At 47.5% G+C, this 17300-nt stretch overlaps 1 protein-coding gene across 1 annotated transcript in view; it reads left to right on the forward strand.

Moving 5' to 3' along the window:
• The window catches only part of LOC115092431 (disintegrin and metalloproteinase domain-containing protein 9-like), a 489095-nt gene that overhangs the window by 429413 nt on the left and 42382 nt on the right, over positions 1–17300 (forward strand). Inside the window, exon 7 of the mRNA XM_029603264.1 lies at positions 213–302. Within this exon, the coding sequence (XP_029459124.1) occupies positions 213–302 (90 nt within the window). The remainder of the gene's footprint in view (positions 1–212; positions 303–17300) is intronic.

Genomic DNA, 17300 nt, shown 5'->3' on the forward strand with positions numbered 1-17300 from the left:
CATTAATAAAGTGAATGCAATAAGAAATACATGTGAAGAGATATGCTATATTATATAGGCTGTGTAGCTTCTGCCATACAGTTTTTAAAATACAGTCTTAACTTTTTGCACCATGCCTACATGTATATGTGTTGGATTAAATGCACTACTGAAAATTACCCTTAATATATTTTTGTAAACCTTACAGTATTCTGTGTATTGTATACTTATAGGAATGCAAAGGAGATCCCTGCTGTGGTACTAAATGTAAATTGAGGCCAGGCACAGAATGTAGTTCTGGAATATGCTGTGAAAATTGTATGGTAAGACAATGAATGTTTTCTATTGTAGTGTAATCCTATTATAGTAAATTTAGTTGTACTGGATTTCATGATTCTCATCTTAATTCTGTTTCATTATCATTCCAGTGTACATCCTAGGTTGTGTACTAGGCATATGTAGAGGCAACATTTTCATTTTGGTTCATTCATTTTAAACAAAAATAATTTTTTAGTTTATTTGTTCCATTCGTTCATTTGTTTCCCATTAAAGTCAATCGGGGAAGCAATGCAGCTTATTTTGGGTTTCAAAACTGGGGTTTTCTAATGAATTCTAAGGAAACATGTGGGTAGACATAATCAGAAGGGGGAAGAGCACTCCAAGACATCAAGACTGTGGCAAAGTGACACCAAAACTGGCACAAATAGCCCAAGGCACTATGAAGAGGGGATAAAGTAGCAAAAGTGGCATAAAGACCTCAAAGGACCATGAGAAGTACAAAGCATTTATCCATAGTGGCTAGAACACCCCAAGGGCCGGACTTTAAAAGGGTTACACGCATAACCCTTCTAAAACGGCCCTGTGCGTGCCGAGCCTATATTGCATAGGCTTCCGGCACGCGCAAAGCGCCGGGACATGTGTAAGTCCCGGGGCTTTCTTGGGGTGGGCGTGTTGGGGGACGTGGCGCGGTCGGCGCGTCATCCAGGGGCGTGGCCGGGGGCGCGTCATCCGGGGCGCATCATCCGGGGGCGGTGCCGCGGGCGTGGTTTCGGCCCGGGGCGTTCCAGGGGTGTGGCTGCAGCCTCCGGACCAGCCCCCGGACCAGAACATGGCGCGTGGCAGCCGGCCCGGCGCACGCAAAGTTACGCCTGCCTCTTGCAGGTGTAACTTGTGCAATAGAGGTAGGGGGGGTTAGATAGGGCCGGTGGGGGTGGGTTAGGTAGAGGAAGGAAGGGGAAGGTGGGGGGAGGCAGAGGGAATGGGCAGCGCGCTCAGGGCTCGGCGCACGCAAGTTGCACAAATGTGCACCCCTTTGCGCGCGCCGTCCCCGGATTTTATAAGATACGCACGGCTACGCGCGTATCTTATAAAATCCAGCGTACTTTTGTTCGCGCCTGGTGCGCGAACAAAAGTACGAGTGCGCGCTGTGTTTTAAAATGTACCCCCAAGGCTCCAAATAAGAGGCAAAAAGCACAAACAACATTGGAACAAACTCTGGGGTGAAATTTCCAGAGGAGGTCGGCAGCAGTGTTGATGTACAAATTGGACCTCAGACCTGTGTCTAAATAGGGAAAAAGACTTATTGAACCATCTAGAAGCCAGAAGATGGGGAACTTACTATCTTTAGACAGGGAGATGACAGAGAAAATCCTTGTAGGAAGTCTATAGTGGTCTTGGTGTGCAAATCGGACCTCAGACCCGCATATAATATTGTGATGAAGCAAGTGATTTAGGACAGCTTCTTTTAGAGTGAGCGGTTTGTGCAGAATTGCACCTGTGGGCAAAACAGCCTTGCAATTATATTTCCTTAGTATTTATCCAGCAGATCAATGTGCCCAGGACTGTGATAGGCACTTGCCCTATATTTAAAGGCAAGTGTCAGGGTAAAGGCAAGTGTCAGGGTAAAGAGTATCATACTTCCTCTAATTATCCATTTCCTTTATTATCTCCTGCCAGATCTTCTTCAATATGTAGTTCCTTTATGGTTGTTGGGTAGCAGCACTTAACCTCTCATTAACACAGTCTTATTCCTGATGAACACTATTGCATGACCCTATGTTATGGGTTCAGGCTGTGCACACTGGTATCCTGCCCAGGGGCTCTGACCTGGGGGGCTAATCTCATATAAACACACACAATTACTGGGATTATACCTGGGGACTTGAACCCAGGGGCTTATCCCCTACACAAATGGCCACACACAATTGTATGGCGAGTTGTACAGGGTAATGCCCTAGATCTGCTCTGCACTCATTGCTGGGGGTTGAGGGGATTCCTGTGGATGCAGAGTGCATGTTTACATTTAGCCCCGTGATGGTCACATGTTCAGTGTGTCACGCATGTGAGAACCATCTGTCAGGTGTGTCCCAGGCAAAAAAAGGTTGAGAACCACTGCCTTATACTGTAGTAGTGCTGATCACATGCAAATGCATGTTGATGAACCTATTAATTAGTCGCCCGGGATACTGAAATTTAAAATGTGCGGCCAAGCAACCTGGAAAAGTGTACAGAAAAGCAGTTAGCAAAACGGATGCTCAATTTTACCAGCATCCGTTTTCCTAACCCATGGTTGGAGAGGTGCCTGGGCGCACTTTGAAAGAGCAGGCACTCAACACGGAGCACCCGCTCTCCCACATTTCTTACTGTATTTGCCTGTTAGTACCTGTTTCTCAGTTATCAAGATTTTTTCCCAGCACTAGAAAGTCCTTTGTAAGAGTCCTTAAACTTTCCAAAAACAACCCTAAACAAACAAAACATTCCCGGAAACTGCAGTTTTACTTTCCAATTTTTGGCAACTCAGGCAAAGAGGTAACTACTTCACTTATTAATCTCTAACAAGCCTGTTTCCAGCTGGCCCAAAATTCCTTACTAGCAGAGACACCTTCACTGCAGTCTTTAAAGTACAATTTGCTCAATTTACTCAGCATAATGATGTTTCCAAGCATGTAAAGTTGCTACATAAGTGGCACAAAAATAAATGACTGTTAACTTCAGGACATTTCTTCTCAAGCCTCATTCCCCATTTAATTGATCCAACTAGGCAATTTAAAAGTTTCCTTTTAATCATTTGGGAACAAAAAACACTTATCTTTTAGCTTTGTGTTGCCCCTCAAGTCCGGATCTGAATCTGCTCTGCTGAAGCATCCTCTATCCTGGGGCAGTCGCCAGCTGCCTCCTTTTGCTCCTTTCCCCTCTGCATTTATACACCTATTAACCTATTGCTGCAAACCTGGGTGGCTCCACCCTCCCCCACTCCACCAGTTGAGGAGCTCCCCACTGCCAAGGTCCAGCCAGATTCTGCCACACTACCAATAGTGCCTCTGAATGCCAGGGAAGGGCGTAAGCACAGCAGGAACGAGCCAGGGCAGCCAATACACTGAGCAAAGGGAGCAATGTGCAGGATGGCCTGCATGGTGTCGCTGAACTCTTTGTCCCCCCTTAGAGCCCCCACATGCCCTCTGAAGAGGGCGCCGCGATCTCGGCAGCTGCGGTGGCAGTGGATGTTGTGCCAGAGCCATGAGCTAGGTCCCCAAATGGAAGCCTAATGTCAGAACAGGGACAGAGTGAAGCAAAGGAGGTGGACCCTCTAGATTGGAACTAGGGCTGCCTCCCCCCCCCCCCCCCCTCATTGAGCGACTTTACTCCCCTCTCCAATCTGCAGCTGTGGAGAGGGAGAGAGCAACCCCCATCCAAAGGTGAGGCAGCCATGTGGGTGGCTGAAGATATGGTAGAGCCAACCACACCTCCCCCTGCCATGCCGCTTAAGCCCACCAGCCCCTCCCTTCGGACCACAAAGAGGAGGAAGCTCGTGTGGGGAGAAGTTCAGGGAGGGGACCCCCAGACCATCCTTTCCAAAGAAGAGGAAAGGATGGTCTTAGCTAGCAACTGGGTCCTCCGGCCTTAGCTAGCAACGGGGACTCCTGCCCTGCCCGAGAGGTCACCAAGACATTCCCTTCTGAATCTGCCACCAGCTGAGGAAGCGGCTGGCGCCGTGGAGGTCAAGGGAAGAGAGGTCAGGCCTTTGTGACCTCAGCCTGGTGATTAGGGTGGGGAGCTAGGCCCGACCCTGGAGACTAGCTCTGGAGTACCTGTGGGGTACCTTCCCATAGGTGGGGAACTTAAGGGTCTATCAGGAGGGATGGTAGAGGGACCCGTGGGAGAGGGACAGTTAGGGTGTCTTACCTTGTCCGTCGCAGAGTGTGCTGCTTCTTCAACGGGCCCTTTTCCCATGAAAGAGCACCCACCCCACTCCCTCCCCCCAGATAGCCTCACTGCTCCTCCCTTTCTGGAAAGGAAGCACCCTGCACAGCAGAAAGTGGGCCGTTCTCCACTTTCTTGGCTAAAGAGATTCCCCATCCCCCTGCACCACCCAACGCTGATGGGAGTTTGGTCAGGATGAGCATCCCATGCTGGAAAAGATCCCACTGCCCTGAGATCTTGACCATGGGGAGAACCTGCTGGACCTGTTCCTGTCAAAGAACCCCCTCTCCGATCTGGAAGAGGAGGAGATTCCAGAGAACCTGACTCCCCCTCCCCTTTGAGCAACGGCATCTTAACAAGTGTCACCCCTTCTCCCTACCTCCTTCCTCCGCTCTTATGGCCCCTCTTCTCCCTTTTACCCAAACCCCAGGTGGCCTGGCAAGGGAGAGTGCTGGCCAGAGCCCAAGAGAGGCTGGGCGGGGGAAGAGTTCCCCGGAGAAAGGTGCTGGGTGAGCCTTGTCCTGGTCCCCGAGACCAAGATCCCAAGACAAGGTGAGGAAGATGGGAGAGAGAGAGAGCATGAGGCCAAAGAAATAGGGCCATGGGCTGGCTCAGAGCCCAGTGGCCTCTTGGCTCCTGTCCCCATCATCAAGTGGTAGTCAAAGGAGTGGCTGCAGCAGAGCAGAACTAGAAAGAGGGCTGTGAAGTGTGCAGCCATGAAGCTATCCTATGCCCTGGCCACTAGAACAGTCACAAGGCATGCATACTTCAGGAGACTCTGTGATGGGTATGAACGCGCGTATCCATTTCACTACTGAACAGAAAATGTATTTATTTATTTATTTTAATGATTTTTGTATACAGGTATTCATGTCAGTACATTTCACGTCGGTTTACATCATGAGTCAAATGTAAGTTATTACATTTGCATAAAAAGAGAAATAACATTTAAAACAAATTCATTTAAGAAATAAAATGTACAACAAATCTATCTCACCAAAAGCTAAAATAAAAATAAAACTATGAATCAAAATTCATCCTAAAAAATATACAAAGTGTACCACTAAAAATTATGATAAAAGAAATAAATACAACAGAGTCAAACCTTGTTGTTAAAAGCTTGGTTAAAAAGCCAGGTTTTGACTCCTTTTTTAAAAACTCTGATATCTGTTTCCATCCTCAACTTCGGTGGTAAAGTATTGCATAAGTTGGGTCCGGATATAGATAAAGCACTTTCTCGTACAGTGATCATATGAGCTGATTTTATTGTCAGAATTGGTAGTAGCCCAGTGTTCGCAGACCTGGTTACTCGTGCTGGTACGTGAAAGTGTAGCACTGCATTTAACCAGACAACCTTCTCGTTGTACAGGGATTTGTGTATTAATGTAAGTGCTTTGTGTTGCGGCCGGGCGGGCCTCAGTTCACCGCCTGGTATTGGAAGGCATTATGTAAGAAGTTCAATGTGCAACTCAATCTGTCCACCGCCTTTCATCCCCAAAGCAATGGGCTGTCGGAGCATACCAACTTTTCTTCGCTCCTTCGTCAACTTTTCTTCGCTCCTTCGTCAACGAAAGACAGAATAACTGGGCGCAGTTATTACCGTGGGCAGAGTTCTCGTATAACAACCATTCGCATGCAGCCACAGGCAGTTCACCCTTTTTCATCGTTTATGGGAAACAGTTACAACCACCTCTACCACTGCCGCTTCCTAGTGCAATTCCAGCAGTACAAGCATCTCTGTGGACGTCCATCCAAGGGAGACTAGCCAAAGCAGCCAGGGCCATGAAAAAGTGGGCAGATCGTCACCGACAGCCAGCACCCATCTTCCTTGGCTCCAAAATACTGTGGCCCTTTTCGTATAGCTGATCGTGTGGGGGCCGTTTCTTACCGGCTACGCCTACCCTCCTCGATGCGTATACATAATGTATTCCATGTCTCCTTGTTAAAACCTCTCATCCTCTCCAGGTACCATCATCAAGTTCCTGATGCGGCGGATCCTTCTGTGCCCGATGAGCCCACATATCAAGTTCGGGAGGTTCTGGATGACCGCTTCCACCAACGACGATGGGAATATCTACTTGCCTGGGAGGGTTGTGGCCCGGAGGACAACACATGGGAACCAGCTCGTAACATTCTAGATAAGGACCTACTGCTCCAATTCCATCACCAGCATCCCAGTAAACCTGGGCCTTCTAAGAGGGGGCGTAAGAAGAGGGTACTGTTGTGGCCCCAGTCGCAAGTGCCATGATCGGGACCTTACCTTCTGTGTCGGGCTCCGGTTCGGGGGGCGCCGCAGTGGGCACCGGGTTCCGGTCTCGATTCTGGGCGGCTGCCGCATGGTGCTGGCGGGCCGGTGGGATACATCTTTGGCGGCGTCTCCACAAGGGAGACGCCGTCGCCTCGCTGAATTAGCCCCTTCTTCCTGGGTGCACGCGCGTGCGAAAGGCCGGGAGTTAAAGCCCCTCCTCCCTGGGTGTGCGCGCGCACGAAAGACCGGGAGTTCTTTTTCTGAAGTCAGACGCCAGCAAATACTTAAGGCTGGTGTCTGCCTCAGCTTACTGCCTTGCAACAAGTTTGCTTATCCTGGGCACCCCGCCTCCCTTTCTGACATCAAACGCCCTGCCTCCCTTTCTGAAGTCAGATGCTGGCAAATACTTAAGGCTGGTGTCTGCCTCAGCTTACTGCCTTAATTGTTCCAGTTGCCTGCTTCAGTTCCAGCCTTGATCCTGGTTCCTGTTCCAGTTGCCTGCTTCAGTTCCAGCCTTGATCCCAGTTCCTGTTCCAGTTGCCTGCTTCAGTTCCAGTCCTGGTTCGTGTCCGCCTTCGGTGCCAGCCTGTTCCAGACTTGCCTGCCTTGACCTCGGATCTTCTCATCGGATTCTCCTCTCGCCTAAGTCCCAGCAGCCCAGCTCCTACGGGCTCCTCCCGGGGGAACGCGGGCTTCCAGGGTGAAGATCCTTCTCTTCAATCCGTCCAGTATCTGCCTCCGGGCCTGTTCCGCTAGTCCAGAGACTATTTCCATCTTCTCCGCCAGGCCGGTCTAAGAGTCCACTAAACCACTTTAACACTTTGTATTGTGATCTGTATCCCTTAGGGAGCCAATGAAGCTCTTTCAGTACAGGGGTGATGTGATCAAATTTCTTTGTGTTAGTTAATACCCTTGCGGCAGAATTCTGCAAAAGCTGCAGTGGTTGCGTAGTGCTAGCAGGAAGGCCCAACAGAAGAGTTTTGCAATAGTCTAGTTTAGTAAAAATCAATGCTTGTAAAATTGTCCTAAACTTGTTGGGGTATAAAAGATGTTTTACTCTCTTTAGAATATTCAATTTAAAATATCTATCTTTAACTGTTTTATTTATCTATTTCTTAAGGCTAACTTCACAATCTAGTATTATTCCCAGATCTTGAACACCCAGAGTAATAGGATAAGTTTTTGCAGCTTCCAATATTTCAAGTTTTTTCAATGGACTAATTTTGGGCAGATATATAAAATTTCGGGTTTTTTTTTGTCATTGAGTGCTAAATTCATTTCAGATAACACTTTTTTAATAGCAACTAAATAAATATCCCAAATTTTTAAAGTGGAACTAGTAGATTTTTCAATAGGGATTAAAATATGCACATCATCGACATAGATAAAATATGTAAGATTAAGATGAGATAAAAGTTTGCAGAGTGGGAACATATAAATATTAAAAAGCGTAGCAGAGAGTGAAGATCCTTGAGGGACCCTATAAGGAAGGTTAAAAATATCAGATTCAGCATTATTAATCTTAATTTTAAATTATCAATTTCCAGATAGGATTTAAACCAGGATAATGTAATTTCTTGTAGTCTGATTTCATTCAGTCTATCAAGCAAGGTAGAATGGTTTACTACGTCAAAGGCTGAAGAAATATCGAGCATCATCAAAAAATAAGTTTAGCCATTATCGTTCCTCTTAAAATGGTATCATGTAGTGCCCCTAGTAGGGTTTCTGTACTATAAAATTTTCTGAATCCATGTTGTGATAGAAAAAGCAGGTTATGCATTTCTAGATGTTCTGAGAGTTGATTATTCACTACGTTTTCAAGAATTTTAGCTAAACATGGTAAATTAGATATAGGTCTATGGTTAGATAAATCAGAAGGATCCAAATTGGGTTTCTTTAACACTGGTTTCACTATTGCGCACTTAAATTGGTTTAGGACTAGGCCTTCCATAAAAGAAAGATTAACGATGTCAGCAATAGGTTTTGAGATGATGCTAGGAATTGTTTTTAACAATTTAGTAGGGACAGCATCAATAGGATGCATGGCAGGATTTAGCATTTTAATGATTTTTTCAATCTCAATTGAAGATACGGTTTCAAAACTTTTCCACCCTTAACAGCCTTAACATGACTAATGGACTGGTCTCTGCAAGCACTGGGTGTTCTCTGCCCTCAAGCATGGTGGGTACTCGGTGGCCTTTTTACAGGAGACCCACACCATCCTAGATGCCGAAGTGTCCTGGCACCTGTGGTGAAACAGTGAGATGACCTTCAGTTATAACTTGGGAGTGGCTGATGGGGTAGCCATTTTGATTTCACAAGCCCCACAGGTGGGGATGCTGAGTGCTGAGGCTGTTCCTCTGGGCAGGATACTATATGGGAAGCTTCAGTTTGGGGGCTGCACCATTAATTGTGTGAAGGTCCACACTTCCAACACTGAGGGCGAACAGGGTGTGTTCTTTCGCCAGTTGTCAGACTGCCTAGAGGACCTGGACCCGGATAAGGAAGTAGTGATCAAGGGTGATTTAAACGACACTCTCAACCTGCTGGATCATAGCGCACTGTAGTGGTACACGGTCATGACCAGGCACCTCAGATAGGCCATCTAATGTCTCTCGCTGGTAGACATCTAGTGTGCACAGTACCCAGGAGCCCATGTCTTACTCTCAGATCAACCAATGGTATCTTTCCTGCTGGTTGATGCGCCAGACTGTAGGGAGATATCTCATGTTTACCACTGAATCTCCAAATATGAATCATAATAGCCAAGAAATGTACAGGCCCAATTCTGACAGGCACCAAAAACATGTCACAGCAAGAAAAAGAACTTTTACCCTGATAAACCTTAACACAGCACTGTCTCAGTGGGAAACCCCCCCCCCCTAAAAACCCTGCCCTGATGAGAACAGAACTGAAGGATACTTTATAAGATCTGCCTGTTTGTATATTCCTGTATAAATAGGAGCAAGGCAAAGGAGGAATACGACTTAAACTCATAAGCAGGTGTCAGGGACTAGCCATGGTGAGTCCATAGGTCAGAAAACCCCCCAACCTAGAAAGAAGATGGACAGAGACGAAGAAAAACACTCTGGTACACGGAGCACTGGATGGCCCGCACCATTTTTAAAGATGGCACCGGCCATCCAGTGCTCCCTCCATGTGACAGGGGTCGGCCAATGGCACGGATACCCTGTCACATGGTAAGGGCAAAGGCCATCGGCACCATTTTTATTAGTGGCAGCCAACGGCCCGAGAGCAGGAGATTGCTCCTGGGACCCCCACTGGACCACCAGGTACCTGTAAAATGTTTTTTGGGGGGTTGGGAAGGTGGGGGAAGCTAAGGGATTAATTTTAAAGGGTTGGGGTGGGTTTTTTGTTTATCGGCTCGGGCACAGCCGATAAACAAAACCGCGATCGGGCCAGACGAAAAAAAAACCACGATGTGAATCGGATCCGGAATCCGAACCAATTCCGGTTCCGATTCACATCTCTACAAGGCAGACAGTCCCAACAGAATAGGATTATTTTAAACATCTGGGTTTTATGGCTTCCACACTGGACTTGGTCCCTTGGACGAGAGCTCATCTGAGACCATTATAGTAAGCCCTATTAACAAGATGGAAGCCACATTCTCATGGATACAAGATTTGTTTACCCCTCAGATTTGGTAAGGGAAAGTCTACAGTGATGGTCAAGCACTCTGAATCTGCAGAGGGGAATATCCTTGAAATATCCAGAAAATCCATTCATGAAGCATTATAGATTGGATGTACTCACCAGACAGGAGGCAGTTTTTGAAGCGACTGACTTAAAAGCAAGATTGATGTCCAGCCCACCATATTTAAATGGGCTTTGGTACTTTCCATATGTTCCTGACTGATGGAGCAGAAATAAATGGAAGGAGAAATTGTTTTACCTGTTGTTTCCTTTCCGTTACTTCTACTACACCAGTCAGGAAACCCACCTGGGAAGATTTAATAGTTTGCTGTTTTGTTACGGTATGATGTTGATAATTTAAAAAAATGTATTGCTTAAGAAAAATTATTAAACAAGGTTGTTTTCTTCCTAAGGAATTATTTTTGTAATTATTTATGTTTATTTGGGGCTTTTTGGGGAAGTGTATTTAGATGTTAGCTTTGTACAATGTCTATACTGATTCTATGAATGACATACATAGAAAGAACTCTCTCCAGTTGCTGGAGGAGAGGACAAACCTGTAGCTTCCTGACTAGTGCAGAAGAAGTAAATGAAATTAACAGGTAAGTCATAATTTCTCTACATACTTGAATGGGAAACAAACACATGAAAATCAAATTTTCTTTTAAATTCATAGGCCTCCTCCATTTATTTTGGGGGACCATGAATGAAACAAAAATCTCTTTAATTGTATTTTACTCATCTGTTTCAAATGAATGCAATTTCCTGCTAGAGACTTATAGGGCATACAGCAAAAAGCATGTATATCTGATATTATCCATTCATCCAACACTTCAAGAAATAATTAAAAAGAAGTGGATCCATCCTGATCATAAAGGTTATACTTCTAAAACCTTTTCTCACTCTGTCTGACTAGGATAAGTGTTATGTGGACCCTTGGGCCGAGGTGGGGTTGACGCAACCCATAGGTAGGAACCTATGGGTCCCCACCGTCGGCAAGTGGAATGGACTGATAGGCAGAGGCCGCTGGAGCTTCACCTATACCAGACCTCGTTCCCCACGGGTTGAGTCTTTGGGTGCCGGGGCTGGCAGGACTTAAGTGGGCTTTGAGGTTGGTAAGCAAGAGTAGTTGGTTCAACCCAGAGACAGCAGACGATAGGTGGCGTAGTCCTACTCTGGACTGGGTAAGGTACTGGAACTTGGGCACCAGTGGAACTGAGGTTGGCTGAAGGCGCTCAAGCAAAGGTAGGCTGGAGCCTAATAAGTCCAAGTCCAGGGAGTAGGCTAGGAGAGGCATCAATGGCAGGCTTGGATCAGGGCCGGCAGCAAAGCGGAGGTCGTGACAAGCAATGCTGAGATCAGATCACAGAGAAGTCAGTAGTGAGAGTCAATCAAAGCAGTGATCAAGGTCTGGAGATATGCTGTAGCGTAGTCAGACGTAGCAAAGGTCTGGGTCTGGAGATAGGCAGTAGCATTGTCAGGCATAGCGGAGGTCTGGGTCTGGAGATAGGCAGTAGCATAGTCAGGTGTAGCAGAGGTCTGGGTCTGGAGATAGGCAGTAGCATTGTCAGGCGTAGCGGAGGTCTGGGTCTGGAGATAGGCAGTAGCATAGTCAGGTGTAGCAGAGGTCTGGGTCTGGAGATAGGCAGTAGTGTAGTCAGGCATAGCGGAGGTCTGGGTCTGGAGATAGGCAGTAGCGTATTCAGGTGTAGCAGAGGTCTGGGTCTGGAGATAGGCTGAAGCGTAGTCGGGCAAAGCGAAGTCGCAATCCGTGCAGTCGATCCAAAGCATAGGCAGGGCAGGAACGAAGGAACCAGAACAACGAGGGTCAGGCATGAAGAATAGAGACAAATCTCTAGTAGCAACGAGTACTCAAATAACGAGGAAACCTGTTGCAAAGGCAACGCTATGGAGCGAGGCCTGAGCTTAAATACACTGAAGAGTTTGACGTCATCATCTGGGGACATGGCCAGGTTCCTGCTGCGGGCCCTTCAAAATGATCAGTGAAGCGAATGCGCGCACGCCTAGGGAGGGGTGTGGCGCGGGTAGTGGCGTCTTTCCGTGGGCCATGCGGAGAGGCCTGATGAGCAGTGGCATCTTGAGCTGAGTTGCTGGGAACTGTGGCAGAGCCGGAGGTACCAGGGGCGGCCCGAGGTCAGAGCCGGCGGCCTGCCGCCACTAGCGAGGAGGAACCAGAGGCTGGAGTCTGTATAGAAAGGTGAGAAGGCCACGCCGCGGGTCTGCCACGGATGGCACGCGTAACAATAAGATTTTATTCATGAATAGCTCAGTGATCTTTCAATAGAGTCAGATTGTGTCATCAGCAGGGCTCAAATGAAGTTCTGCATGGGGAAGTAAACCAGAATTTTAGCTCTTGAACCACCGATAATACTGCAAGCCTAAGATCCATATTCTTGAGATCTATATCTGAAGGAGCAGATTGATCCAGGGAACTTAGATAAAGTTGAGCTGTGCAATAGGAAGTTGTTCCCAGCAACCAGAAGGCTGCCTAACTATCACTACTTAATAACTGAACTCTGATATTCCTGTTGTCTTTAACCTTGTTATTCCTGTCTTCAGTAACTCCAGCATGCCTGTCTCTAACAAATCCCATGTTCCTATTTCCAGCATCTCCACTGTTCCTGTCTCCTGTGTTCCTGTCAACATCGATTAAGTAAATCCAGTGTTTCTGTCTCCAGTGCCTGATGATAAAATGACATTCTAATTACTGTTTGATCAAGAGATTTCCTTTCCTTTGTTGGCTTCTGAGTTTGTACCACAACCTTCTGGATAATCTGATTTGGGAAGGTAAACGTTTGCTGGGAACAACTACTTGTGGCACAGCTTGACCTTATGTATTTTCCTTGTTTGCCCCACAGCAGAACACAGCCTAAGGCATAGACTGGTGTGAGAGCTAATAGAACAAGAATTGAAAGTGAGTGAAAATTCCGTGTTCTAACTAAAATATTTTAAATAAAGAAAAGTAGATTTAAATGGGTATGTCATTTAACTCATTTTGTCTGTTTTACAGAATTACAAATGCAAAGACTTCTATATTATAAACTAAAATTTAGAAATTATATAAATGCATGATATTTATTTCCTGCAACAGGTATCATCTGTGTTTTTCTTTTGTTTGTAGCACAGATCATTGGGGATACTCTCATTTATAACACAGAGCACTAGAAAGCTAACCATTTCTGTGACAATCCATGGGTGGATATGGGTAATAGGGATGTGCAGCAGGGACGGATTCGTTCCATTCGGTATTCATATTCGTTGGGACCCAAATCCGTTGCATCCGTTCTTGGGGGACCCCGATCCGTTCATTAGTTACATATATATTCGTTTCCCAAAAAAACCCCCATCCCAACCCTTTAAATTTAATGAACTACAACACCCCATCCTCCTGACCCTCCCAAGACTTGCCAAAAGTCCCTGGTGGTCCAGCGGGGGGTCCTGGAGCGATCTCCTGCACTCGGGCTGTCGGCTGCCGGTATTCAAAATGGCGCCGGTAGCCTTTGCCCCCATCACATGGTAGGAGCACAAGATGGCGCCGGCCATCCATTGCTCCTACCATGTGACAGGGGCTGACCAATGGCACCAGTAGCCCCTGTGACATAGTAAGGGCAAAGGCTATCGGCGCCATTTTGAATACCGGCAGCCAACGGCCCGAGTGCAGATCGCTCCAGGATCCCCCGCTGGACCACCAGGGACTGTTGGCAAGTCTTGGAGGGGTCAGGAGGGTGGGGGCTTATTCGTTAGTGATACGTTGTATTCGTGGGGGTTCACCATACATTTCGAAACCCCCACGAATACAAAGAATATGGCATATACATTGCGGATTACCAATTCGTTGCAAACGAATTCACACCCCTAATGGGTAATTCATAACAACAAAAACTTCTGATTTCTCCTAAGTACTGATTAATTTGATAAGAAAGATGTGTATTACAGCATTTCTCATATCCTTCTCTTGATGTAAAATTCAGTTCTTTTATCATTTAAATGTTTATTGCATACATCAAAAACAAACCCAAAAATATAGCAGAGAAATTGCTTCAGAAACACTAACATGAAAAGCAAAGGAAAATTAGGTCTTACCTTTGCTAATTTTCGTTCCTGTAGTACCAAGGATCAGTCCAGACTGCTGGGTTATGCCTCCCGTCCAGCAGATGGAGTCAGAAAGAAAAACTGAAAAGGCACCCCTATATACTCTGGTGCGCCCCCTGCGATCCTTCAGTATAATCAATAACAAAGCAGAATGAAGCAAAAAACCAATGGCTCAAAACTGGTGACTAGAGCAAGATAAACATGAACATTTGGAAAAACGAGGAAACCAGGTGAAAGCCATGAAATATAACCATATAAACATCTGAAACAGAGAAGCTGAAAAACAAAGCTGCCGCAGGACGTCACTGAAAGGGCAGGCGTCTGGACTGATCCTTGGTACTACAGGAACGAAAATTAGCAAAGGTAAGACCTAATTTTCCTTTCCCTGTACGTACCAGGATCAGTCCAGACTGCTGGGAAGTACCCAAGCTGCCCTAAATGGGGTGGGACCTAGAGAGGCCCGCGCGAAGCACACCACTGCCAAAAGAGTCGACCGGAGTGTGCACGTCCAAGCGGTAATGTCTAGCAAAAGTGTGCAATGATTTCCAAGTAGCCGCCCGGCAAATCTCTTGAGGGGAGATAAACCCACTCTCTTCCCAAGACGCCGCTTGAGAGCGCAGAGAATGGGCTTTGAGACCTTCCGGAACGGCGTGACCCTGGCCAATGTAAGCAGAAGCAATAGCCTCCTTCAACCAGCGAGTGATAGTAGTTTTAGACGCTTTAGCTCCCTTTCTCGGACCGTTCCACAATACAAAAAGATGGTCAGACAGTCGAAAAGGGTTGGTAATTTCCAAATACCGCAAGAGCGTCCTTCTAACATCCAACTTTCGAAGTTCAGGTTGACTAGACGTATCCCTGCCGTCCAGAGCAAAGGCTGGGAGATCTATTGTTTGATTGAGGTGAAAGGCTGAAACTACCTTCGGCAAGAAGGAAGGAACAGTACGGATCGAAACCCCCGAATCATGGATACGGAGAAAAGGCTCTCTGCAAGACAACGCCTGAAGCTCCGATATTCGTCTAGCCGAACAAATAGCGACGAGAAAGACCGTTTTGAGAGTGAGATCCTTGAGGGTAGCCCGTCGCAAAGGCTCGAACGGGGAAGTACAAAGACCACGGAGAACCAAGTTTAGGCTCCAAGAAGGACAGATAGCCCGTACCGGCGGTCGTAAGTGTTTAACTCCTTTCAAAAACTGCGCTACGTCTGGGTGCATGGCGATGGAAACTCCATCAAGCTTACCACGGTAACAGCCTAAGGCCGCCACCTGCACACGGAGGGAATTATAGGATAAACCCTTCTTGAGGCCCTCCTGCAAGAATGCCAGAATATGAGACACCGTAGCCTGTCGCGGCGGTACATTCAAGGCTCTGCACCAAGAGTCGAAAACTTTCCATACTCTGACATAGGCAACTGAAGTAGAAGGTTTACGAGCCTGCAGAAGAGTAGTAATGACCGAATCCGAATAACCCCCTCTTTCTCAATTGACGCCTCTCAAAGCCAAGCCGCTAGACAAAAGCGATCGGCCTGGTCGAAAAAATACTGGACCCTGCCGTAACAGATGAGGCAGATGACCTAGATGCAAGGGGCCGTCTACTGCCAGGTTGACCAGGTCGGCGAACCATGGTCTCCTTGGCCACTCCGGGGCCACTAGAATAACCGGACCCGCGTGTGATTCGATGCGGCGTAATATTTTTCCCACTAACGGCCACGGGGGGAACACGTAAAGGAGAACGCGAACTGGCCAGGGTAGAACCAGAGTATCCACACCTTCCGACCCGTATTCGCGTCTGCGACTGAAGAAGCGAGCCGCCTTGGCATTGCACTGTGTCGCCATGAGGTCCAATCGGGGAGTTCCCCACCTTTGGATGATGAGTCTGAGTGCCTCGTGAGATAGCTCCCACTCTCCCGGATCCAGCTGTTGTCGGCTGAGGTAGTCTGCTTGAATGTTGTCGACTCCGGCGATGTGGGACGCTGCGAGACGTGACAGGTGTTTTTCCGCCCAAACCATCAATTGGCTGGCTTCGGAGGCAACTAGCTGACTTCTTGTCCCGCCTTGCCGATTTATGTATGCTACCGTGGTCGCATTGTCGGACAGGACCCGGACCGCCCGTTCTCGAATCAAAGGGAGAAAGTGTTGCAACGCCAGGTGAACCGCTCTGGTTTCCAAACGATTGATTGACCACTTGGCTTGCGAAGGCGTCCAACGCCCCTGAGTGGACTGAGATTGACATACTGCTCCCCAACCCGTCAGACTGGCATCTGTCGTGACAATGATACATTGAGGGGGCTCCAAATCGACCCCCTGGAGCAGATGGACTGGATTCAACCACCATTGCAGGCTGGTCCGGGCCGGGCCTAAGAGTGGCAAGGGCACTTGAAATTGTTCCGATTTGGGGTCCCAGTGGGATAGAAGCGCCCGTTGCAGAGGTCGCATATGCGCAAAAGCCCAAGGAACCAAATCCAGAGTGGATGCCATATATCCAAGAACTTGCAAATAATCCCACGCCACCGGTAGAGGGAGAGCTAATAGACGGCGAACATGAGTTTGCAAGCGCTCCATCCGCGCCTGAGGAAGGAAAACCTTGCCCAAACGGGTATTGAACAACGCTCCCAGAAACTCCAATCTCTGGGTGGGAAGCAGCCAACTCTTGGAGTGATTGACGACCCAACCCAGAGAGTGAAGCCGGAGAAGCACCTTCTGTACTGCTTCCTCGCAGAGAGTTAGAGACTTTGCTCGGATGAGCCAGTCGTCCAAATACGGATGGACGAGAACACCTTCTCTCCGGAGACTTGCGGCGACCACCACCATGACCTTGGTGAAAACTCTCGGAGCTGTCGCGAGGCCGAACGGAAGAGCACAGAACTGGAAATGGGATCCCATGATCATAAAGCGGAGGAACCTTTGATCGAACTCCTGAATTTCTATATGTAGGTAGGCCTCTGTGAGGTCCAATGAAGCCAAATATTCGCCTTTGTGGACCGCTGCGATTACGGAACGCAGAGTCTCCATCCAGAATCGCGGTATTCGTAATGCCCTGTTGACCTGCTTCAGATCTAGTATGGGCCTGAACGTGCCCTCTTTCTTTGGGACGATGAAGTAAATGG

The sequence above is a fragment of the Rhinatrema bivittatum genome, chromosome 5, assembly GCF_901001135.1.
Source record: "Rhinatrema bivittatum chromosome 5, aRhiBiv1.1, whole genome shotgun sequence".
NCBI classification, from domain to species: domain Eukaryota; kingdom Metazoa; phylum Chordata; class Amphibia; order Gymnophiona; family Rhinatrematidae; genus Rhinatrema; species Rhinatrema bivittatum.